Source organism: Rhineura floridana, chromosome 2 (genome assembly GCF_030035675.1).
Source record: "Rhineura floridana isolate rRhiFlo1 chromosome 2, rRhiFlo1.hap2, whole genome shotgun sequence".
NCBI classification, from domain to species: domain Eukaryota; kingdom Metazoa; phylum Chordata; class Lepidosauria; order Squamata; family Rhineuridae; genus Rhineura; species Rhineura floridana.
Window position 1 is genome coordinate 190,339,403 of NC_084481.1, and position 26,048 is coordinate 190,365,450.

At 42.4% G+C, this 26,048-nt stretch overlaps 1 protein-coding gene across 1 annotated transcript in view; it reads left to right on the forward strand.

Annotated features, from left to right (window-relative positions):
* Positions 1-371: 371 nt before the first annotated feature.
* VSX2 (visual system homeobox 2) overlaps positions 372-26,048 on the forward strand; it is a 55,425-nt gene continuing 29,748 nt past the window's right edge. Inside the window, exons 1-3 of the mRNA XM_061613230.1 lie at positions 372-825; positions 2,182-2,266; positions 7,446-7,569. Of these exons, the coding sequence (XP_061469214.1) occupies positions 372-825; positions 2,182-2,266; positions 7,446-7,569 (663 nt within the window). The remainder of the gene's footprint in view (positions 826-2,181; positions 2,267-7,445; positions 7,570-26,048) is intronic.

The window sequence follows — 26,048 nt, forward strand, 5'->3', positions numbered from 1 at the left end:
GCTGCCTCGGAGGATTTCTTCTTCATCTTGGTGGGGCAGCGACTCGGCCCCTGCTGCGGTGGTGACCCCAATATGCTGCCCTCCCTTGCAGGCATGCAGGCGACTACCTGGTGGAGGAGTCATCCCGCTCAGACTCCTCTGCGCGCAGCTACCCGCGCGCCCCCAGGCCGCCCCCCCGACGGGCCTCCCCCCTTCTCTTTCCTCACCTCCCCCCCCCCATTTGGCTTTTTGGAATTCCTAATCGCGGCTGGTCCCTGTGATTGGCTGCTCAGCTCTGACCCCAGTTGGGCTCCAGGCTGGGCGTATAAAAAGGGCCTGAGGCGGGGGCTCCCGAGCATTCCCCGGAGCGGGCACAAGGGACCAGCCGCAGCATGACGGGCAAAGCGGGGGATGCGCTCGCCCACAACCTACCCGGCAAGCTCAAAGCCCCCGACGGCGCGCCTCCACCGCCGGCCTCCGGCCCCACAGGGGCAGGGGGCACGGTAAGGGCCGTAGTCACGGGAGCCAAGCCCTGCTCGGGCCCCACGGCGCCTCGCTGCACCGGCTTCGGCATCCAGGAGATCCTGGGCTTGAACAAGGAGCCGCCTTCGCACCCTCGCGCAGCCCTGGACTCCTTACCCGCCGGGCACCTGCTGGCGGCCCGCTCCGTCCTCAGCCCCGCCGGGGTGGGCAGCGTGGGCATGGGCTTGCTGAGCGCCGGCAGTCTCCCAGGCTTCTACGCGCAGCCCACTTTCTTGGAGGTCCTGGCGGACCCGCCCAGCGTCCACCTGCAGCCGCTGGGCCGAGCCCCCGCGCAGCTAGACACCAGCCAGACAGCCAGCTCAGGTAGAGCTCCCCCGGCGCCGCAAACCAGTTGGGAGGAGGAGGAGCAGGAGGGCCCCGAGCCCGGGAGGAAGGGGCAGCCGGGAGAGACAGAGAGAGAGAGAGAGAGAGAGAGAGAAAGAGAGAGGTGCCACCTCAGGGAGGCTTGAGACCTCGACTCGCTTGCAAGGCAACTGGGGGACCTAGAGAGCTCTGGCCAACCGCACCTCCAACGCTGCTGCCAGTCCCAGAGGCTGCTCCCGGCGTCCCAACCCACCCAGCAGGGCTGTGAGTGAGGAGCCTCCCAGAGATTGGGAGGTGCATTTCTGGGCCAACACTGCCTCCTCCACTCCCCTTCTCAGGGATCTCCGTTTCTTCCAGATGTGACCTTTTAAAAACTGGCGAAGCATCTTCCCTCTCCCGCCTTTTTTTACAGACTATAAGCATCAAAATTAATAATAACGAATGATAAGCGAAGGGGGGAAATGAGAAGTGGTAGGGGGCCTCCGGAGGCAGACCTCGGGGGCCAGGATTCAGCTCCAGTTTCAGCCACCGGCTCTCCTCCTTCCTGAGGACATGGGATTATTAGACGGAAATGCGGCCCGGGGCCGTTTAGAGCTGCATTTTCCCGGCCAAAGGTCCCGATTTATTACAATAAGCTGAGGGGAATAAAAATAATATGAAAAATAATATCAGATTTTAATAATAATAATAATAATAATAATTTTAAAACGGATAAAATTAAGAGAAACTACAGAAGCTCCTTATAGGCGGAGAGGCGAGTAGAGTGTCTATTCTCATCGACGTGCTCTAGTTCCCCTGGCTCGAAGTCCAAATTTTTCTTGCCCTGTCCAATAAATGTAGGGTTGATAAGAGGCATAAAGAGTTCCTAGGATCGCCCAAATTGCAAGCTTTGGGGTCCCACTCCTAGGCTCGCCCAAATGCGGCTATTAAACCTCCCAGATTTATGGGCGTTGCGCCATCTCCTTATTTTTCTTTTTAAATTATGTATTTTTAAAGTGATATTTAGAAACGGTAGAAATGTCGGGTAAGCCGCTGGCTTGGAAACAAAAGTGGGATCCAAGTCCAGGAGGGAGACGCAGGAAAATGAGCCCAAAGAGACCGAGGCGACTCCAGGATTGAAAGACCTCCAAGAGGGCACCGACTCGCCCGCCCGCAGCCCCGGCCAGGAACTGAAATCTGTGCCGAGCAAACGAAAAAAGCCCCCCGAAGCCCCGATCCGGGCAAGTTAGGACAAAGGCCTGAGGGTGAGGCTCCCCTGTCAGCCTGGAGTGTCCTTGGGGAGCCGGGAGGGGAGACAAAACACACACACCAGGAGGTCTTGCCGCATCCCCATCGCTGCCGCCTTTCTGTCCCCAGATTCCGAGGATGTTTCCTCCAGCGACAGAAAGATGTCCAAATCCTCCTTGAACCAGAGCAAGAAGAGGAAGAAGAGGCGGCACAGGTAAGGCAGACACTCTGCTCTTGAGTCTGGGGCAGGAGGATATCCTAGGGACAAACCCCCCCCCCATCTCTACTTTCGGGACTCTAGCCTCAGGATCAATGGGGTAGGGATCGGCTCCTTGATCGTGTTGTGGGGAGGGGAGCGGTGGTGAAGAGAGCAGAGCTATGGAAATGTACCAGGGAGAGAGAGGTGTACCCTTCCCGGCTGCCTCCATCCAGCCGCGTCCCTTCGTCCTCATCAGGGTCTCCTTGGCGGGACCAGAGGCCCGACTCCAACAAAAAGCTCGAAGGGAGGAGACAGGGTGGACTTTTCGTGTCCACCTTTCCTCTTGTTCTGTGTGCCGTTTTTTGTTTCAATATCAAACCCAAGAGACAAAATGAATCTCCCTCGTTTTTGTCGTTCTGGCAAGTTGCCAGCCAGCACCTTCCCTTCTTTCAAGGCGGAAGGGATGTAATCCGCCTTCCTCGCCTAGTGGTCCATTGTCATAGAGGCACAGCATGGAAGGAGCTGTCCTCAGGAACCCCTGCACTCCTTATTCTCCAGTTGTCTTTTCGGCTGTTTTTTTTTTTTTAAATGAAAGAAATTAAGCATTTATTTGCACATTTGAGGATCCTTTAAAAATCGAGTTAGTACGCAGCCAGAATCTTTGTGTGTTTTTGTCGTTGTTTAAATTACAAGTTATAAAAGGCATCCTATAAATTATCTGGCTGGCTTCTGCTCAGGAAGAAACACGGGGATCTTCGAGGTATCAAGGATGGCTGATTTAAGGGTGCAAGGAATATATCCACTCCCTTCAATTTCATTAACTAGCAATAAAGTATTTTAAAGTGTTTAGTTTGCAGACAGGAGATGCAGGTGAGGGCATGAGAAAGTGAAGAGATCTTCCGATCTGCCATAGTAGCAGGAGGGCAAGCTGGACTCAGGCAGTTTGCCCTCAGGAAAAGGGACATGGTCCTCCTTCCAAAGTTTCTATGGAAATGAAATGCCCGTGTCTCTGGTAGGACTGCAGGGGTGGCCAGGGAAGATACTCCGAGACAATGTCAATTCCGTTATTCTTGAAATTCAAAACAAAGGAACATCAGTTCATCTATTTGGGTATGGTTTTGGGAAATAATTAGATTTTGCCAAGGGACAGAGTGTCTGTGGTTTAAGAAAACTTTCCTGTGAAAAGTTGACTGGAATGAGGAAAGGGCAAATAAGGGTTCATTTTTCCTTAACTATTACAACTGCTGTGACAAAGAAAATGCTTCTCTTTCGCTGATGTGCTCAGAACAAATGTGAACAAGAACTTCCTAGATGTACTGGACTGATGCAAGGGGGTGGGTTCAATGTTTAGATCCAGATTAAAATTGGAGTGGATTTCCTTTCTGGATCCAGAATGCAGCTGGATTCAAGAGCTGTTTCCTAATAATTTCATTTTTTTTCACTAAAAAACTATTTTTCTTATCCAACATATTTGGTTTTTAAAACAATTAGTTCACATATAAAAAAATGCTTCTCCAACAAGTAGTTGCAAAGTGGAGAGATGCTAGAAATTGCTTTCTATCCTATGTAAGCAACCAAAACGGAAATGTCAGCTTTTTTGTTTTGTTTTGGGAACTGAGTGGATTTTATTAAAAAACGAAATTCAAGTCTGCATTTTACAAGGATGCATTCTACCATTTGTTTTTGACAGGAAATATATCCTGCAAGAAAAGAGGAGAATGGGGTGGTTTTTTAAGCTGCCCCTCCTCCAATTTCCTCAACTGAAGATACATAATGAGAGAAACAGTTTTCAATTTGCCTTGAGAGAAAGATACTGAATGGTTAAATGAGCTTGCTCCATCAGCATTAGCTGTGATTCTGAGAGGGCAAGAGCAGAGACCTGTTGGGGAGGAGGGGACCCAAAGGATAAACAATTTGTTTATTGTTCATACACAAATATCAATAAAGGCTTGATTGCTGAAGAGGTCCTTTGTAGTAACACTTTTTTTGTTAACATTACTATTGATCTTTAGATTTTAAATGCTGGGAGGTTATTTGAAAGTATCTTGGCTGATTTATTGGAAATGTCTACATTATATTTTGTTTTATTTTTAATAAGTGACTTGGATTTTTTCCTCAAAGCTGTATTTCTTGAAGGGGGCTTGATTTCAAATTACTTTGGGTTTATTTACATGTGTGTATACAAACACACACATTTAGATGAACTAAAATATTGAAATGCAGACTGCTTCCAAGATAGTGTAATCATAGAACCAGAGGATTTCCAAGCATCAGAAATTGGTATGGAGAGCCTAATGTTCATTCAGACTTGCGGCACAACAGGAACATGAAAGGGATCTGCAGGTTGTCTCCTCTGCAGGCATCTTTCTTCATCTCCACTTCTGCTTCCATTTGTTTCCAATCCCAGATGCTAGTTTTGGGTATATCTGTCTGTGAGGAGGAATTTGGGACAGATAAGACTGGAAGAAGTGTGTCCTTAATATAAAATTAATTGTTTTGAAGAGGTGAAGTAATAGGGTGTTTAATATGCTATTGACAGTATAGTACAGATAAGCTAAACTGCTGGAGGCAGTGGCACTTAGGTTACTGTTATGGATCTATGTGGTGCTCAAGTCACCTACAAAAATATAAAATTAACAGATGAGGAAAGACTGGGCACTTTCAATATTTTAGGAAAGGAGAAGGTGAGGACTAGATAATTCCCCATAATTTTAAACTGCATACTGCATGTTATGTGAACTGGTGTTATAATATTTCCATTTGAAGATGATGAGTTGAATGCTCCATTGCCAAAAAAGAGAAAAGAATGAGAAACAAATAATGGGTTTTATTCTTTAAAAATTGCCTTTTTCCAAAAAATCCAACCTTCACCATGAAGCCACACACTATATGGGTACTGATAGGAGAAACCAAAGTCTTTTCACCTCAAAGCACGAGTCTTTGTCACTGAAAATCACATGTTACAGAATTCAGAGCTACTTAACTGGATTGACAATGATGGGTTTGAATGTAGCAAATTTGCTAAATTTTGTTAGATTTTTGTTTTAGCACTATGTTATACATAGAGAGTGCAATGTTACATTTCGCAGAAGTAATGCTGATTCTAATCTGGAAGTCATTTTTAAGAAATCCATAACTGATTAGTTTAGTTATTATTATAATACCTGAAATCAAATCAACAAATTAGCATCCTTATTGAAACAGAGAGGCAAAATAATAGCCTGAAGAACACAAAACACAACAAAAAGTTTAATTCTTAACATGTCTAATTACTAATAGAGATGTCTTTTCTATATTTGGAGCTGTATGCTATATGTGAGAAATATATGAGAAACAAATTTATTTGAAAGCAAACACTATGGATTACAAAGGAGCTTATATCCAAATGAGGGTGCTTAGAATCACAGCCTAGAGAAGCAAAAACAGATTTTATTTAGAGTAAAATTTTAATTACAGTGTAAGAGCCTAGCATACATACAGAGGAATGGTATACATGTTCACCATGTATGCCACTCTGAATTCTTGAAGGAAGGATGAGAAACCAATATGAAAGTCAAAATTATATTGACTCCACATTTTTTGGCTTGAAACACCAGGCAGATATTTGGGGTGCTACTTTTGATTTTTTCTGATTTGGCTTTCTATGAGGTGGTGCTTTCCCTTAATTTAAACCTTTCTAGTAGTTAGTTAGGAATTTTTTGTGTGTGATGATTTTATTAACAAATAACAGAAGAAAGTATATAAAAAAGACTACCCATTTAGTAATTTGCAAATGCAATTCAATATAAACAAGTGTAAAATTATGCATATTGGAGCAAAAAATCTTAATTTCACATATACGCTCATGGGGTCTGAACTGGTGGTGACCGACCAGGAGACAGACCTCGGGGTTGTAGTGGACAGCACAATGAAAATGTCGACCCAGTGTGCGGCAGCTGTGAAAAAGGCAAATTCCATGCTAGTGATAATTAGGAAAGGTCTTGAAAATAAAACAGCCGATATCATAATGCCGTTGTATAAATCTATGGTGCGGCCGCATTTGGAATACTGTGTACAGTTCTGGTCGCCTCATCTCAAAAAGGATATTATAGAGTTGGAAAAGGGTCAGAAGACGGCAACCAGAATGATCAAGGGGATGGAGCGACTCCCTTATGAGGAAAGGTTGCAGCATTTGGGGCTTTTTAGTTTAGAGAAAAGGCGGGTCAGAGGAGACATGATAGAAGTGTATAAAATTATGCATGGCATTGAAAAAGTGGATAGAGAAAAGTTTTTCTCCCTCTCTCATAATACTAGAACTTGTGGACATTCAAAGAAGCTGAATGTTGGAAGATTCAGGACAGACAAAAGGAAGTACTTCTTTACTCAGCACATAGTTAAACTATGGAATTTGCTCCCACAAGACGCAGTAATGGCCACCAGCTTGGATGGCTTTAAAAGAAGATTAGACAAATTCATGGAGGACAGGGCTATCAATGGCTACTAGCCATGATGGCTGTGCTCTGCCACCCTAGTCAGAGGCAGTATGCTTCTGAAAACCAGTTGCCGGAAGGAGGGGAGAGTGTTCTTGCACTCGGGTCCTGCTTGCGAGCTTCCCCCAGGCCCCTGTTTGGCCACTGTGAGAACAGGATGCAGGACTAGATGGGCCACTGGCCTGATCCAGCAGGCTCCTCTTATTTTCTTATGTTCTTAACTTGCTAAAAATGTGTAATACTTTAAACATTTTTTTAACTCCCCTTGCCCTTTGATTCGTTTTAAATAATATCTTCATTCTTCATTTGTTAAGAGATTTGGTTTGATTTCTGAATATGGATAGCCCCCAGCTAAAGTTTCATTTGTTTCAATTCAACTGGAGGGCTTTAAGCACATATTTATGTCTTCCACTTAAATAAATGAGACTTGAAGGCTACAATCCTATGCATACTTACATGGGAGTATCACACTGAGAGAAATGCGACATGGGTAGGATCAGACAGCAAAGTGCTTTACTTTGGCTGAGTCTTACCCATTATGAACTACATATCATACTTTTACTTCCTATGGCTTTCTCATCCTAGGGTTCAGCCATCTGTAAAATAACCTATTTCTATGTTTTATTTGCTCTGTAAGCATTTCCTTTGGCCCTTCATCCTTTTAGGATTGTTCAACATTTTGTTTCACTTTTATTTTTTTCATCAGTCAGTTCTGTTTCCATCAGGACAATCTTCACATCCTATCAACTGGAGGAGCTGGAAAAAGCATTCAACGAGGCCCATTATCCTGACGTTTATGCAAGGGAGATGCTGGCTATGAAAACAGAACTTCCTGAAGACCGAATACAGGTAATTGTACTGCTGTGGGACCCAAAAGTGACATGATACTAATTTTCTTTTCAACATTCTTTACTGTCTTCAGAAAGGGTAACGTACCTTTTTAGACAAAAATAATTAACACTAAAGGCTTTTCTTGTAACCTAAATCTCCAAAAGCTAATTACCAACTGTGCTTGAGAAGATAATACTGAATTGGTGTGCTTCTTTAGTGTCCAAGGTTGCAGTTTTTGCTCCCACGTTTATAGTAAGATGTTTTCTACAAAGAAATGCCTTAGCTATTGGATGTAAGTTAGAAAAAAATTGAGAGGGGAAGTATAGCGGGAGAAGACAGTTAAAATTATCAGTGTTGAAGTGGCATGAATAGATAGCGCACAGGGTCTATCTGTTACCAAGGAAATGATTTTAAAAGGGCACTCAAGAATAGTGAAGTGTGGCTCAAGCAAAGGAGAGTAGGAACTTGGATTTTAAAAAACAAATGCCAATTTAATGAGGAACAGAGGAGAACAGCTCTTCAGGTCTAGCGCAGGGATCCAAAGAGTTAGGCTTGTACAAAGGGCTTGCGCTAGCCTAGCGCACAACCCCATCCCCACCCCTAATTTGAACAGCATGTTAAAAACTGCTTTTGGAATTCCCCTTACTTTCAAAAGTAGTTTGCCATGAGGCATTGTTAGGATCCAAGCAGTCTGGTTGAAGGTCCAGCAGAACTGGCCGTCAGTCCAAAAGAGGCAGGTGTATGGACCAAAACAAGCAGCAGTCAAAATCTAAGGTAGCAATAAAGGATCAGGAGAGGCAGTGAGTAGTCAAAGCCAGGCAAAGAACACATTCCATAGACAGTGAGCAGGCACTTAGTATCCTCACACTGGAGGAATAGTAGCCAGTGGAGGCTGGTTCGTTAGAGTGAGTGAGGCACTGCCCCACCAACCTCAGTTTCTCTTCAGCCTGACTTCACCTGCTTACCTCCTTACTCACAACCAGCCCAGGGTGGGGGTGGGGACTTGCTGTCAGCATCCTCCTCCTTAGTCTTAGTGTTGCCTTTATAGAATTAAACTGGAGGAGGATGGGGATAAAACTAGAATTAGTTGGCTCTGCCTGTTACTAGCTCTGGCTCCACCTACTGGTGGCCTCTCTCTCTCTCTCTCTCTCTCTCTCTCTCTCTCTCTGCTTTCTGCCCCACCAGTCCCAGTGGGGATCAGCTACCACTGGGGGCAGCCAACATGATGCCCTCCAGATGTGGTGGACTACAACTCCCATCAGCCCTAGTCAGCATGGCCAATGGTCAGGGATAATGGGAGTTGCAGTCCAAAATTTGTGAAGACTGAGAAGCACATTTTGAGGCTAGCTGGTTTTTTAAGGATCTGGTGCACTGGGATTGGCCCTTGGGTCAGTTGACTATATACTTAGGCAGTCTGACATTGCAGCATAGATTGTGCTGATGGAAGTTGGAATCCAATAACATCAGGAGGGCTATAGGTTCCTCAGCCCTGCACCAGAGCTTAAGTGCTAGGAGCCCCAGTTCAACACAGACCTGAGGGACTGCTTCTTGAAAAAAATCATGCCTGAGGTCACATAACTTTGGATCCTCACCTAGATTTTAATATAATATAATATAATATAATATAATATAATATAATATAATATAATATAATATAATATAATATAATATAATATAATATAATATAATATAATATAATATAATATAATATAATATAATATAATATAATATAATATAATATGAGGAAGGGCTGTAGCTCAGTTAGTAGAGCATCTGCCTTGCATGCAGAAGGCCCCAGGTTTGATCCCTGGCATCTCCAGAAAGGCTAGGAGAGAATCCTGTCTGAAATCCTGGAGAGACCCTGCCAGTCAGTGTAGGCAATACTGAGCTAGATGGTCCAATGGTCTGACTTAGTATAAGACAGCTTCCTATGTTCCTATATGGTGCTCATGCGCATGTGTGTGTTTATGGATTGTTCAGCGCTTGTTCACACACAACCTATCAAATAGCCACCAATCAAGTGACCGGTACATTCAGAGGTTACATTTTGCAAGTAGCAATGTAGCGGCTATATTCAGCAGTAGCAGAGCTTGGAAGGTAACTTTTAAAAAGTAACAAATTACAGTTACAATTACATGGCCCCAAAAGTAGTAATTACTGTTACAATTACAATTGCTCTGAAAGTAACTGATTGCTTTACTTTTTCTCAAAAGTAATCACTACAATTACAGTTCAGTTACTTTTTAAAAAAAGGCCTACAAGGTGCTGGCCTTGGCTGTGGCACATCTAAGTAGCCTAAAACAACATTAAAAATAGACACACACATACAGAGGTAGTAGAATAATTCTTTTAAAGATAGCAATGGTGGTTTCTCCGCTGGTAAGGGAGGTGGGGAGGGAGGCAGAGGCCACTACTCAGATCCTTGCACGTCAAACCAAGTGCAACCCCCCCCACTCAGCCAGCAAGCATAATCTCTCTCATTTAACCACCTTCCGGATCCTGCCCTGCCACCAATTGAGGGACACTCACCCAGCAAACATTTTCCACTGAGATGCAAAAAAGTTAAAATACTGCAAATGCAGCACAGTAGCCAGAGAGGGTGGTGGAGGCCACTTTGTGTGCCAAGTGCAAACACAGTACTCTCTCTCTCTCTCTCTCTCTCTCTCTCTCTCTCTCTCTCTCTCTCTCACACACACACACACACACACACAAACACATTGTCATCTTTCACCTCCACAGTTCTTTATCTCCATTCTGCTGCTGCCTCCTTCTCCTCCTTTATCCACGTTCTTTTCCTCTGGCTCCTTTTCCCCTCCACTCCATTCTTCACCAAGAGCCAGTGTGGTGTAATGGTTAAGGTGTTGGACTACGACCTGGGAGACCAGGGTTCGAATCCCCATGCAGCCATGAAGCTCAGTGGGTGACCTAGGGCCAGTCACTGCCTCTCAGCCTCAGAGAGAGGCAATGGTAAACCCCCTCTGAATACTGCTTACCATGAAAACCCTATTCATAGGGTCACTATAAGTCGGAATCGACTTGAAGGCAGTCCATACTTCCATACCATCCATTCTTCACCACCACCATCCATTTTTAAAACAATTGTTTTCTCCACTCCACCCCATCTCTCTCTCCACATCCTCCCACATCATCTCCTACTCACCCACAGAGCATGAGGGAAGAGCGACTCTGCACAGAAGCCCAGTTTGAGGCACATGATTTTCATCCACAAATCAAAGGAGCAGAAGACTTCCCCTGCTCCCCCCCTCCCCAAGTAATGCCCAAATGTAATGCTGGAAACATTACAATTATTCCACAAAAGTAATAAAATCACTCCTAGTTCTATTACAAACAAAATGTAAAGGAATTACCCACTTGTTCCTCAAAAAAGTAATGAATTACTTCCAAGCTCTGAGTAGTAGCAGTAGCAGCAGTAGATTAACAGAATCACTGAGCAGCTAAGCTTTATTATGCTTGGAGCCTAGGTTCTAGATGCTTCTACTGTTTGTCAGTTAAAGGCATTTCAGTCAATTGACTTTTATATCTTTACTGCTTAATTTCACCAGTTCAGATAAACATCATAAAGTTTCAGTAAACTGTATACTTTGTTGTTATGTGCCTCCAAGTCGATTATGATTTAAGGCGGCCCTATGAATCAGTGACCTCCAAGAACATCTATCATGAACCACGCTGCTCAGATCTTGTAAGTTCAGGTCTGTGGCTTCCTTTATGGAATCAATCCATCTCTTGTTTGGCCTTCCTCTTTTACTACTCCCTTCTGTTTTCCCCAGCATTATTATATTTTCTAATGAATCATGTCTTCTCATTAAGTGTCCAAAGTATGATAACCTCAGTTTCATCATTTTAGCTTCTAATGATAGTTCTGGTTTAATTTGTTCTCACCCAATTATTTGTCTTTTTCACAGTCCATGGTATCCGCAAAGCTCTCCTCCAGCACCATATTTCAAATGAGTTGATTTTTCTCTTATCCACTTTTTTCACTGTCCAACTTTCACATCCATACATAGTGATCGGGAGTACCATGGTCTGAATGATCCTGACTTTAGTGTTCAGTGATACATCTTTGCATTTGAGGACCTTTTCTAGTTCTCTCACAGCTGCCCTCCCCAGTCCTAGCCTTCTGATTTCTTGACTATTGTCTCCATTTTGGTTAATGACTGTGCCAAGGTATTGATAATCCTTGACAAGTTCAATATCCTCATTGTCAACTATAAAGTTACATAAATCTTCTGTAGTCATTACTTTAGTCTTTTTGACATTCAGCTGTAGTTCTGCTTTTATGCTTTCCTCTTGAACTTTCATTAGCATTAGTTTCAAATCATACTATGAAGATTTTTTTAAAAAATTAAAAGTCACAATTTATATGCATTAAGGCCTATGTCTCAGTGAAACGGAAAATCAGCTTTTGTGCTGCACCACTTTGGACTGTAAGTGGGGGCTCACATGACTGAATTGTCTTCCATGCATAAAATAACATTTCAGTCAATTTTTGTAAAAATACACTGTGTTGTGGAGAAGGTTAGGCTAGAACTCTTTCCCTTGTAAGCACTCCCCACACACACACACACAATCTGAAGTGATACAGCGCAACATAAATCTACCATCTAGCTGAAAACTAGGCCTAAACTGCACAGGCCAAGTATTATTATTTGGAAAAATAATTTTAGAGTTAAATACATACCTAATAAAATTGACAAGAGTTTTGTTTTTCACTTTAATGGGATGTAGATTGTGTTCTAAGGCTGAGGATTGGTTCCTAACACTGAACTGAAATAATGGTTTATTAGTAAGGTCACTATCAGATTGTCTACAGCACCAATCATAATGACACTAAAATTTTCATATTGTGAAAGCTGACCACCAGATTTGTGTGTGTGTGTGTGTTTGTGTGCTAACAAATCAATTGCTGGATTGTACACATTTATTGAAGTTCTGTGTTCTGCTAGTGCTTAACTGGGCCTACTCTTCTAAAAATTGCATCATTAAAGCTTAATCCTATGATGAGCCCCTTTGCTGGCAAATCATTGCAAAGTCATGACTTCTGCTGTGCTGCTGACTGCCTCAGCCTCTCCTGGATATTATGACATTACCATGTGTTGTGTGGCATAGTGTTCTTGCACAAAGATTTCATGTGACACACCTCTTATGTGGCAGAAGTGGGAAGTCTGAGGACAACTAAAGTTCGAGGCGGCCTAAAAAGCATTTTAGTTGCTCAGAGTCAGCTTTCACAGGCACAATGCTACATGCATGAGATATGTTGGGAAAGACTTTCAGTGGAGTTGCAACTGATATATAACAAAGCAGGATGGATCTGTCCTTGTACATTGTAACTATGTCGGTATACACAGCTTCATGTCTCACCACAGATCAGGGTATAAAAGGTCTCAAGCATCAACAGCGCTGGAACATAGGAACCTGCCTTATACCAGGTCAGACAGTTTGTTTATCTAGCCCAGTGTTGTATACTATGACTGGCAGTGGTGACTTAGATGGCAGCAGCTTTCAAAGGCCTCAGGTAGAAGCCTTTTTCTATCATGTGCTACCTGATCTGTTCTTTAACTGGATATGCAAGAGATTGAACTGCTGACCTTCTGCGTGCCCAACATGCGTTCTACCACAAAATTATAGCCACTTCTCACTTGTTCACTTGCAAATGAATGATGGCAGCATTAAGAAATTATTAACTAATATGGTGTCCGTAAAATATGGTGTGGGTTTATAGTCAAAGCTATAGTTGGCAGAATCGTATTTAGAGTTACTAATGGAAACTACCCTTTTTTGCCTTTGACACCAGCATAGTGTTAGTCCTTACTTCCTACTTGCTATCTTTCAATATTTTGTCACATTAATTGTGTTCATACTATAGATATCCCCTCTTCATTGGGTCTGCATGCTTCAGATATTTGCATACTGTTCTCCTAATCTTCCCCCCAACATCCCTTGGGCTTTCACCTTCCTATAGCACCCCCCCACCAGTCAATGCTTAACCAAGCTATAAAACTGTTTACTTAAATTATGCACCATAAATCACATTCTCTCTAGCTCTTTAATCATTTGGTTGCTCTTTGCTGAACTCTTTCCAATTTGTCAATCTTCCTGGTAACAAGACATAAAGTGTATTATTGCAGTGTGCTATACTAGTTCATGTCATGGTTTTAAATGGCAGGAGAGAAGAATTCTGTCCTTGAGGGTCATAAGTGGCATTGCACTGATATTGCCTTATATTTAAGATCACATTACACCTCATTCATTTTCTTTTCACATGGCTGCTAATTAAATTTCTAAAAGTCATTGTTATCTCCCATAGTTTCTAACCACTATAATCTGTGACACAGAAGACCACATGAAAAACTTAGTACATACAACTGGGCTTCTGGGGGTCTTTCCAGACAATATTTTACTTTGTGCCAAGTGTGCATGGTGGTTATTCATTTGTTGTAGACAATTGTTCCTTCAGATAGCACATTTACTGGGTGGAAGCTGCTCATTGCTAGCTTTTAAGTGGCAAAATTGCATTGCTGGAGAAAAACAAAATTCACCCTAGGTAGAACTTCCAATGCTTCCAAGGCTATTGTTCTTTAGGGGGCACCTCCTTCCTTATGTATACTTGTTTGATATCCACATGAAGTGACATGCACCCCCAGTTGCTGATCAAAAGGCTAAGCTCTCTAGGCCACAAGACTCAGGCCTTGGTGTGGCACTCTCTCCATTGGAAACCTTGTCTATGCTCAACCTTATCAGGATTGAGATGACAGGTGAGAATATTTTTAATGAGACCGGTTCAGTTGGAAACTGAGAATGCTAAATGCTGCTCTATATGGTATTTTTGTTTTACTATTTTTAGATAGTATTTTAATTGACTTACTATTTTATACTTTCTTTTTAATATTGTAGTACTATGGTTGATGTAGCTGGCTTTGGGTGTCATATAGCTAGAATATCAGATGAGAGAGAAAAGTATACAAGCCAGCCAGCAAGCAAACAGATAGATGATAGTGGTTTTTTGTCTGTGGTTATGGGAATGTCATAAGGGCTCACTGACTAGTGCCTCCATTAAATTGCTGGTGGGCTGTGGTGGCATCACTTCTCTCTGCTACTAATGACCATACCATTTTGTAAGATTAAAAATGTTGAATTACTTTTTTCTTAATATTTTGACCTGAAAAGGCTTGTGTAGCATGCAGAATATAAAGAAGTTATTTCTGCATGCACACAAGCATGGGCACCACATGTGTTCATGCATAAATAAATAATTGTGGCCAGAATTAAGCAGCTGTCTTATACTAAGTCAGACCATTGGTCCATCTAACACAGTATTATCTATACCAGAGATAGGGAATCTGTGACCCTCTAGATATAGTTGGACTCCAACTCTCATCAACCCCAACCAGCATGGCCAAGAGTCAGGAATGGTGGAAATGATAGTCCAACAAGGGGCCACAAGTTCTCTATCCTTGGACTACGCTGACTGGCAGCAGCTCTTCAGAATTCCAGATGAGGTCTGTACCAGGTCTACCTGGAAATGCCAGGGATTGAACCTGGGACCTTCTGCTGGCAAGCAGGTGCTACACTGCTGAGTTAGCAAGGGATCTGAGCAGCAGGGCAGATTAAGAACATAAGAAAAGCCTAATGGATCAGGCCAATGGCCCATCTAGCCCTACATCCTGTTCTCACAGTGGCCAACCAGTTGCCCATGGGAAGCCCGCAAGCAGGACCTGAGCACAACAGCACTCTCCCCTCCTGTGGTTTCCAGCAACTGGTATTCAGAATCATACTGCCTCCAACTGTGGAGACAGAGCATAGACATCATGACTAGTAGCCAATGATAGCCTTATCCTCCATGAATTTGTCTAATCCTCTTTTTAAGCCATCCAAGTTGGTGGCCATCACTGGCTCTTGTGAGAGTGAATTCCATAGTTTAATTATGTGCTGTATGAAAAAGTACTTTCTTTTGCCTGTCCTGAATCTTCCATTATTCAGCTTCACTAGATGTCCGCAAGTTCTAGTGTTAAGAGAGAGGGAGAAAAACTTTTGTCTATCCACTTTTCCATGCCATGCATAATTTTATACACTTCTACTCACCTTTTCTCTAATCTAAAAAGCCCCAAATGCTGCAACCTTTCCTCGTAGGGGAGTCATTCCATCAGCTTGATAATTTTGATTGCCCTTTTCTGAACCTTTTCCAGCTCTACAATATCCAGAACTGTTCACAGTATTCTAAATGCAGTCACACCATAGATTTATATAACAGCATTATGTTATTGGTAGTTTTATTTTCAGTACCTTTCCTAACGATCCCTAGCATGGAATTCTGGATTCTGGAATAACAGAAGGTATTGTATTGAGGGCAGAGGTGTAATGTGATCTCCAGCCAAGCAAAAGTATGCTAATATACATCATGTTCATTACAAAATGTATTATTGTGTTACGTTTCCCCCTGCATTTGTTCCATAGACCAGCTCACAGGGTTTCTGTGTGGCAGACGCTTCATGAGGCCCTGCCTAGCGTCATGAAACTTTTCAGCTGCACTGTGGGAACAATACTCTCACACAGATAGCCATCAGAATCCTCCAAACAGCACAGTTGTATTGTACTCATGTGCCAGAACCTGCAGGGTCATCGTTAACAAGGACGCCCATTCTGAAACCTGAATACTTACCCCATGACCCTTGTGTAGGAAACAATGGTAATTCCTGTGGAATAAGAGAGATGAAACTATATTTGTTCTCGTATAGTAGAGGAGAAAGGGGGAGATTATTTGTGGCTATGGAATTTTTAAATGTTAGCAGGTTATTGTTGGGATTCAATCAATAGTGTAGTGGCATATTCAGAAGTGCAGGGTACCTTCATGATAGTCATGCCACACACCCTCACATCCACACACCCTTTTCCACTTTCTCTCATCTCCCTTGCTTTCCATGTCATCTCATGAGTGCACACTCCATTACAGCAGACTCTCTAGGAGCCAATCAACATGAAAGGGAAGGCTGTATGTTACCTACTGAGAAACTTCTCAGTGACTGACTCACCTCCTTTCACTCTGATTGGCTTGTACATAGGAACCTGGGTGGAACCCTGCTCCCAAAAAAATAATGGGTCTATGACCCCCTGCAGCCCCAGATGATTACACCCTTGGATGCAATCTCCTAGATCCACATAAAAAGGTAAAGGTGTCCCCACACTTATAGTGCGAATCGTTTCTGACTCTTAGGGTGATGTCTTGCAACGTTTACTAGGCAGACTGTATATATGGGGTGGGATTGCCAGTTCCTTCCCCGGTCTTTCTTTACCCCCCCAGCATATGCCGGGTACTCATTTTACCGACCATGGATGGATGGAAGGCTGAGTGGACCTCGACCCCTTTTACCGGAGATTCGACTTCCTCCTTCCGTTGGAATTGAACTCCGGCCGTGAGCAGAGCTTCGGCTGCATTACCACCACTTACCCAATATATTCTGTGCCTTTTAAACTGTGGTCAGGGTCCTGGGAATGAACAACAACAAAAAAAGAAGCATAAGCCATCCTCATCAATAATAATAATAATAATAATAATAATAATAATAATAATAATAATAATAATAATAATAATAATAATCCTGCCTTCCTCCCAGAAGGAGCCCAGGGCAGCAAACAAAACACCAAAACATTGTAAAACATCTTAAAAACAGACTTTAAAATATATTAAAACAAAACATCCTTTTTTAAAAAAACCTGTAAAAACATCTTAAAAAGCAACTCCAACACAGACACAGACTAGGATAAAGTTTTTACTTAAAAGGCTTGTTGAAGGGGGAGGGTCTTCAATAGGCATTGAAAAGATAACACAGATGTTACCTGTCTAATATTTAAGGGGAGGGAATACCAAAGGGTAGGTGCCATAACACTGAAGGAATGAACCTCCTGATAAGACGGTATCTGCAGGATGCCCTCACCTGCAGAATGCAGTGATTGACTGGGTATATAAGGGGTAAGACAATCTTTCAGGTATCCTGGTCCTAAGCTGTATAGGGCTTTGTACATTAAACCCAGAACCTTGAACTTGGCCTGGTAGCTAATGGGCAGCCAGTGCAATTCTTTCAGCAGCGGGATGACATGTTGGCGATACCTTGCCTCAGTGAACAGTTGCGCTGCTGCATTTTGCACCAGCTGCAGCTTCTGGACCAATCTCAAGGGCAGCCCCACATAGAATGCATTACAGTAATCCAGCCTGGACAGTGGTCAGACTATCCCAGTCCAGAAACAGCCACAGCTGTCTTACCAGTCGAAGCTGGTAAAAGCTAGCCACTGAAGTCATCCAGGCCTCTAGTGACAAAGATGGATCCGGGAGCACAGACTACAAACCTGCTGTTTCAGAGGGAGTATGACCCTGTCCAAAGCAGGCAATTGACCAATTATCCGAACTGGGGAACCAACAACCCACAGTGCCTCCATCTTGCTAGGATTCAGACTCAGTTTCAGTTTATTGGCCCTCATCTAGCCCACCACAGAGTCCAGACACCGGTCCAGGGCTTGCATGGCCTCTCCCAGTTCAGATGTTACAGACACATAGAGCTGGGTAGCATCAGCTTACTGCTGACACCTCACCCCAAATCTCCTGATGACCGCTTCCAAGGACTTCATATAGATGTTAAACAGCACTGGGGACAAGATGGTACCCTGTGGCACCCCACAGCACAACTGCCAGGGGGCTGAGAGACAATCATGCAAATTGCCAAGAGATCAAATAGTAATAACAGGGTCGCACTCCCCCTGTCCTTCTCCCAATAAAGGTCATCCATCAGGGTGACCAAGGCTGATTCAGTCCCATAACCAGGCCTGAACCCAGATTGGAATGGGTACTTGCAATTGCTTCATCAAAGAGATGCAAGTTCTGTATATTCTTCATCATTTCACCCTCAGGCCAATTAATGTGTTTCTTGATTAGCTGAGGAGATAGGATGCTGACCATTTCCCACCTCTTACACTCTGTGCCACAATGCATGGCTATGTATACCTTATATACTCAGTTGATCATTGTACTCTGCAGGTGAGGGCCTTCTGCAGATACCATCTTATCAGTAGGTCTGTTTCACACAATATAGGAAGTGCACTTTTAGTGCTGTGGCGCCTACCTTTTGAATACCCTCCCCTTAAATATTAGACAAGCACCATCTCTGTTGTCTTTTCAGTGCTTGCTGAAGACCTTTCTCTTTCAACAAGCCTAAAATATAAAATCACGACAATAAAACAAGTAAATAAAAATAACAGGAACAAGCAGCAGCAGAACAATCTTCAATTAAAAAAATATGGCAATAATCCATAACATAGAAAGTTTCAATCAAGGTCAAAGATCTGGCAAAATAAAAAAGGCTTTGCAGCTCACCTAAAAGCTTATGGTATGTGATCCACATGAGTCTCAGGGAGAGATATCCCATCTCTGTTTGAGAATCAGTAGTATTTCATATCTGATATTAATTGTTTGATTATTTGCTGTCCTGTCTGTTTTTAGTCGATATACATTATTGAATAATTCATACTGAATGTGCAGAAAATACAGGAAAAATTCTAATGCTGGTACATTAAACTAATGGAAAGACTTGGCTTAATTCAAAAGATTCTGCTTAGTGATAAAGGACATAAGGATCTGGGCATCTCCTTATTTTTGAATTATGTCCATGTCAAGAGGCAGCTGGACAGCTACCTGTCGGGTATGCTGTAAATTGGATTCCTGCATTGAGCAGGGGTTTGGACTTGATGGCCTTATAGGCCCCTTCCAACTCTACTATTCTATGATTATATCTTTCCCAGTCCACTCTCTTTTATAGGATCATGAGGTCTTGTCCTGCTATCTTGGCAAAAGTCACATAATGGTAATATCAGCATTGTATCAAGTTAAAGTTTATTGCTGTCCTGGGATTATGGATAATCAGTAGATCAAACCTCCATTTCATGCTATCAAACTAGCAACAGTTATTTGGAAGAAAAAAGTGAAGAAATCTATCTGCCATTACCCTCAATGATCTGAAAGAAAAAACTGAAGAAACAGCTCTTGTTTCCCAACACCAGTACCCTAACGATCCCAAGACACAACTGAGGCCTGGTATCTTAGGGTTGCCAGGCTCAGGGCCTGAGACTGATCCTGTATCTTTAGGAGAAGAGAAAGACAGCCAAGTGCAGGTGCTCTTGCAACACTGTACTGAGAAAAACCACAAGGTGGAATTCTCCCTCCCCCCCTGCACAACTTTTAAAGATACAGAAGACCTCTTGGTTGCCAGGCCTGGCCTCCAAGAGGTCTTCTGTATCTTTAAAAGTTGTGCAGGGAGAAGGGAGAATTCCACCTTGTGGTGTTTCCCATTACAATGTTGCAAGAACACCTGCACTTGGCTGACTTTCTCTTCTCCTAAAGATACAGGATCAGTCTCAGGCCCTGAACCTGGCAACCCTAATCTTCACCATGCTCTATCTCATTGTCTTAAACTCACAGTACTGGCTGGCAGATTTGGTAGTATCTTCATTGCAGCCTGGCTAACTGAGCAGGATATTCCTCACTATTGCCCAGAGTTGAGGTTTCCCATTTGCATGCCTTGAATACTTTCTTTCATAGTGAAAGCTCTCACTCTCAGAGCTGTTTGCTGTGGGAACTGATTGCACAGATTACATGTTTTTCCCTACTAGCTTAACATAATGTGTTCTCAACTACCCCAGTTTTCAACTCCCCAAGCAAGAGATGTAAGTTCCCTTAGTCTAAATTCTCAGCAGATTTCCCTGCAACCATTGCAGCGAGACTTTAGATGTACACGGCCTACAGCAACAGTCTCAATAACTCTTTTTAGAAAGAAGTTAACAGATAACTTAGCAATTAGTGAGGTCATTGGCAAGAAAAGACTCTCCCCCACCCATGCCCTGTCTGTTGTGCATCACCCAGAGAGCTTCGGCTATGGGGCAGTATATAAATTTAATAAATAAATAAATAATAATAAAATATGCCCTACAATGCTGAACTATCCTATGTCTTTGTAGTACTTAATAGCACTCCTGTGCTAGTCTCTGGCAGGCAAGAAAGGCAATGCTAGTTATCCATTTTGTGATCAGCTATGCAGGCCATGTGCCACCTTTACTATGCTCATTTAACTTCATATCCATTTTAACAGAGTCATAGAAAGTGATGTCACCATAAACAGTGCCAATAATCTTGACACTGCATTTGAATAGGTAGCTGTTAAGTATTTCCTGGTTTATAAGAGCTTAGTAACTTTCTGTAACAAAAGAACTAGAAATTTCTAAACCAGTCCAAATCTGTGCTCATGGAAAGATCTGTCTGAAAACAATATCCAGGCCCATATTTTTCAGTAGCTGACAAATGAAAATAGTTACATCTGTTGCATTGAAAAAAGAAGTACTCGGTGCCATCAGGGACAAGAGAATTATTTCCAGAGAGGTCTAGCAACAGGCTGCTGCAACTCCTAAAGTTTCGAATTAACTTAAAAAATTGGTTTCCTGTAATGTAGAAAACAAAAAAGCCAGCACAGGATTTCACACAGAAGCATCTTTAGAGGCTTTTGAAGATTTGCTCTCAGCATAGTTCACATTAGTGGTAACCTAACAAACTCTGGGAAATGAGCCACTTAAAATAAAACATTTACATACAGGCTATTACTATTGTGTTAGATAGCAGGTCTTGTATACAGACTTCCTAGTATACCAGGGATGTGATTTGCTGCCTAGTTCCGATTTGCTTGTATTTCAATACTATGTCGTTCCATCCCGATCTGCCCTTTTTTTGTTCCCACTTGCTTTGGCGCTTGCCGATTCAATCCACTGTTGTTGTTTCTTTGGTTGTGAAAAAAAATGCGTAATTTTTAATGTAAATGCCTATGTAAATGATCATGTTATTCCATGTGGTTTATTTTTTCCTATTTATCATACCTATACACTATTACGAATGCATCAACTTAGATGAATTATAAAGATAATTACATAAAATCAGGGGGGGGAATAAAATAAAATATCCGTGTCTATTACAACTGCGGCCCACTGCAAAAAATCCATACCAGTTACAGCTGCAGCCCACTGCAAGAAATCAGTGCCAGTCTGAAAAGATAGTAGACTGTTGAATTCAGTCAGAATTAAGTCCAATTTAATGGATTTTCTCCCCCATCCCTATAGTATACATAGAAATAAAATTATTGCTGTTTCTTCCTGCAAATTTAGCATTATATTCAGATAGCAAGTAACAAGAGGGAGGCAGACACATAATGGTCCTCATGAGCGAGAACTTCAGAACCTACTGGAAAAAATACAGGGAATCCTTAGGAGCAGGAATAAGGGGAAACGAATAATCATGGTGGCAAAGAAAAATCTTTTCAGGACCTTCTGGAAGTGAGAAAAATCTCCAACATTATATTCATATTACAAATGCAAGGATCATGTTCTAATCAGCAGAATATGACAGTGATCTCAGGATCTTCACCTTGTGCAGGTGGGACTGACTACAGACCTGTTTGATTACAAGATATTTTGATATATATTTTTATATGGAGAGCAAGAGGCAGGGTTTAGAAATAATGCAAAGGACAAAGTGACAGAACACACCAGGGACCTGAAGAAGAAAGGCAACTATCTAAAATATGGAATCTGAATATCTTGGGAATTCATCAGACAGTCATGTGGAATTAATCATGACATGCAACAGAAATGATGCTCTGCTTTTGTCATGTTTTGCTTTCAGAACAGGAGAAGGAGAAATTCAGCAGGTAACGCTTTTCCGGGCATGGAGAAGCAGTGATGGCTTAATTTAGCTTAACCTGCTAATTTCCTAATTTTGTGCAGTTTTTAAAAGCATAGAAGCCCTGTCAGATTTTTTTTAAAACTTTATATCCTTAGACTGAGGATTCATGTTTATTAGAGTTTGGACCCTAAGAATTCTGTGGGGCTCTGTTGATGCCAGGGCTAGTATCAGCAGTTCAGTTGGCATTCATGGGCAGTTCCCATGGGCCCTGTACCCCAGTAGGACTCACTGCTGCCCCCTATCCTCTCATCCTTTTCATAAAACATTTCCAGCCTGGCACTCCAAGCAGTGCCCAGTGGCTATATATAGTCACCATTTAAATTGTAGCAGTATTTATTTATTTATTTATTTATTACATTTATATACTGCCCCATAGCCAAAGCTCTCTGGGCGGTTTACAGCAATTAAAAACAATAAAAACAAATATACAAATTTCAAAACACAAAAAAACAATTAAAAACACAATTTAAATTTTTTTTAAAACAATTTAAAAACACATGCTAAAATGCCTGGGAGAAGAGGAAAGTCTTGGCGGCTAGATGCAGGAATAGAAGAGGGGGCCCATCAGAGGGCACTTTGTCCTGCAGTCCCCCAGTCCTGGGGCTGGCCCTGGTCAATGTATGCAAAAGCATATAGAGAGGTTGCCAAAAAATCTGGAATGTGAAGGGAAAAATATGGATGGCTTAATATCAAACACCTCAAAGCTCAGTAAAATCCAGTTACTTCATTTTGTGGTGCAAGCAAAAGAAGCAAGCATAGATGTGAAAGGTAGAGCATTATGCATGAATGTGTGCACATGTGGCCCTCTAGTGGGCGTATTATAACTAAAAACAAGCATGCATCTGTTGTCCAATAACTTTATTATTAGAAATCATCTGCTGCAAAGTTGTACCAAAGGTACTGAATGAAACTTGCAATTTGTAACCTACTAAAGCTGCAGCCCTATGCACACCTATTTGGGAGTAAGTGCTATTAAACTCAGTGAATATTACTTCTGAGTAGACATGCATAGGACTGTGCTGTTAATCACAGAAAGGGTCCCTGCTGATACCTGGTTAAAACCATTTATTTCAGGAGGTCTTTGCATCATGAATACTTCTCTGATTTTTTTGCTTATTTTCTGAGGTTTAATTTGTGTTTTATATTTGGTATATTATATATTTTTATTGCTACAAGTTGCTGTAACTTCTTGAGATCAGTTTCAGTTGATGTAGCCTGAATATGTGGACACTGTGCTTGCGATTATGTGTCCAGCAATGTGTCCTCTCGACCCTTGCCCTTCTTGGCTTATTAAAGCTTGCCAAGGGGGTATGACCAAGTAGATCCAGGGTGTGGTCAACTCGTCTTTGTGGGAAGAAGTGATCTGAGCTGTCCTGAAAGAGGTGATGATTTGACTGTTTCTGAAAAAGGCCACCCTGGATGCATTAGTTTGTAACAACTGGTCGCAAATGCCCCTTTTTCAGGGAAAGTGATTGAGTTAGTTGTGGCACATCAATTGCAAGTACTCTTGGATGAAACTGATTATCTTGACCCATTCCAACCTGGGTTCAGGCCTGGTTATGGGACTGAATTGGCTTTGTCCACCCTGATGGATGACCTTTTCAGGAGAAGGACAGGGGGAGTGTGACCTTGGTATTCTTACTTGATCTGTCAGCGGCTTTTGATCCCATTGACCATTATATCCTTCTGTGCTGATTTGATGAGATGGGTATCAGCGGCACTGTTTTACAGTGGCTCCAATCATATCTCCAGGGTCGTTTTGAGAGAATAGCATTGGGTGATTGCCTTTCAGCCCCCAGGCAGTTGTGCTGTGGGGTGCCGCAGGGTACCATCTTGTCCCCAGTGCTGTACCATATGAAGCACTTGGGAGTGGTCATCAGGAAATTTGGAGCAAGGTGTCCACAGTATGCTGATGATTGTTGTTGTTATGTGCCTTCAAGTCGATTACGACTTACAGCAATGCTATGAATCAGCGACCTCCAAGAGCATCTGTCATGAACCACCCTGCTCAGATCTTGTAAGTTCGGGTCTGTGGCTTCCTTTATGGAATCAATCCATCTTTTGTTTGGCCTTCCTCTTTTTCTACTCCCTTCTGTTTTTCCCAGCATTATTGTCTTTTCTAGTGAATCGTGTCTTCTCATGATGTGTCCAAAGTATGATAACCTCAGTTTCATCATTTTAGCTTCTAGTGACAGTTCTGGTTTAATTTGTTCTAACACCCAATTATTTGTCTTTTTCACAGTCCATGGTATGCTCTCCTCCATCACCACATTTCAAATGAGTTGATTTTTCTCTTATCCACTTTTTTCACTGTCCAACTTTCACATCCATACATAGAGATCGGGAATACCATGGTCTGAATGATCCTGACTTTGGTGTTCAGTAATACATCTTTGCATTTGAGGACCTTTTCTAGTTCTCTCACAGCTGCCCTCCCCAGTCCTAGCCTTCTTCTGATTTCTTGACTATTGTCTCCATTTTGGTTAATGACTGTTCCAAGGTATTGATAATCCTTGACAAGTTCAATGTCCTCATTGTCAACTGTAAAGTTACATAAATCTTCTGTTGTCATTACTTTAGTCTTCTTGACGTTCAGCTGTAGTCCTGCTTTTGTGCTTTCCTCTTGAACTTTCAGCAGCATTCGTTTCAAATCATTACTGGTTTCTGCTAGGAGTATGGTATCGTCTGCATATCTTAAATTATTGATATTTCTCCCTCCAGTTTTCACACCTCCTTCATCTTGGTCCAGTCCCACTTTCTGTATGATATGTTCTGTGTACAGATTAAACAAATAGGGTAAAATATAACCCTGTCTCACACCCTTTCCAATGGGGAACTAATTGGTTTCTCCATATTCTGTCCTTACAGTAGCCTCTTGTCCAGAGTATAGGTTGCGCATCAGGACAATCAGATGCTGTGCCACCCCCATTTCTTTTAAAGCATTCCATAGTTTTTCATGATCTACACAGTCAAAGGCTTTGCTGTTGTCTATAAAGCACAGGGTGATTTTCTTCTGAAATTCCTTGCTCCATTCCATTATCCAACGTATGTTCGCGATATGATCTCTGGTGCCTCTTCCCTTTCTAAATCCAGCTTGGACATCTGGCATACCATATATGGTAAGAGCCTTTGTTGTAGAATCTTGAGCATTACTTTACTTGCATGGGATATTAAGGCAATAGTTCGGTAATTACTGCATTCTCTGGGATCCCCTTTCTTTGGAATTGGGATATATATTGAACGCTTCCAGTCTGTGGGCCATTGTTTAGTTTTCCATATTTCTTGGCAAATTTTTTTCTAAATTTGGACAGATTCAGTCTCACTAGCTTGTAGCAACTGATGATACGCAGCTCTATTTCTCTGTAACATCTGAATATAGAGAGGCTGTGCAAGCCCTGGACCAGTGCCCGGACTCAGTGGTGGGCTAGATGAGGGCCAACAAACTGAGGCTGAATCTTACTAAGACAAAGGCACTGTGGGTTGTCGGTTCCTGAGTTCGGATAATTGGACAATTGCCTACTTTCAACTGAATCATACTGTTTCTGAAAGAACAGGTTTGTACTCTGGAGTTGCTCCTGGATCCATCTTTGTCACTAGAGGCCCAGGTGACCTCACTGGCTAGGAGTGCCCTTTACCGCTGGTAAGACAGCTGTGGCTATTTCTGGACAAGGATATCCTGACCACTGTTGCCCATGCACTAATAACCCCCAGG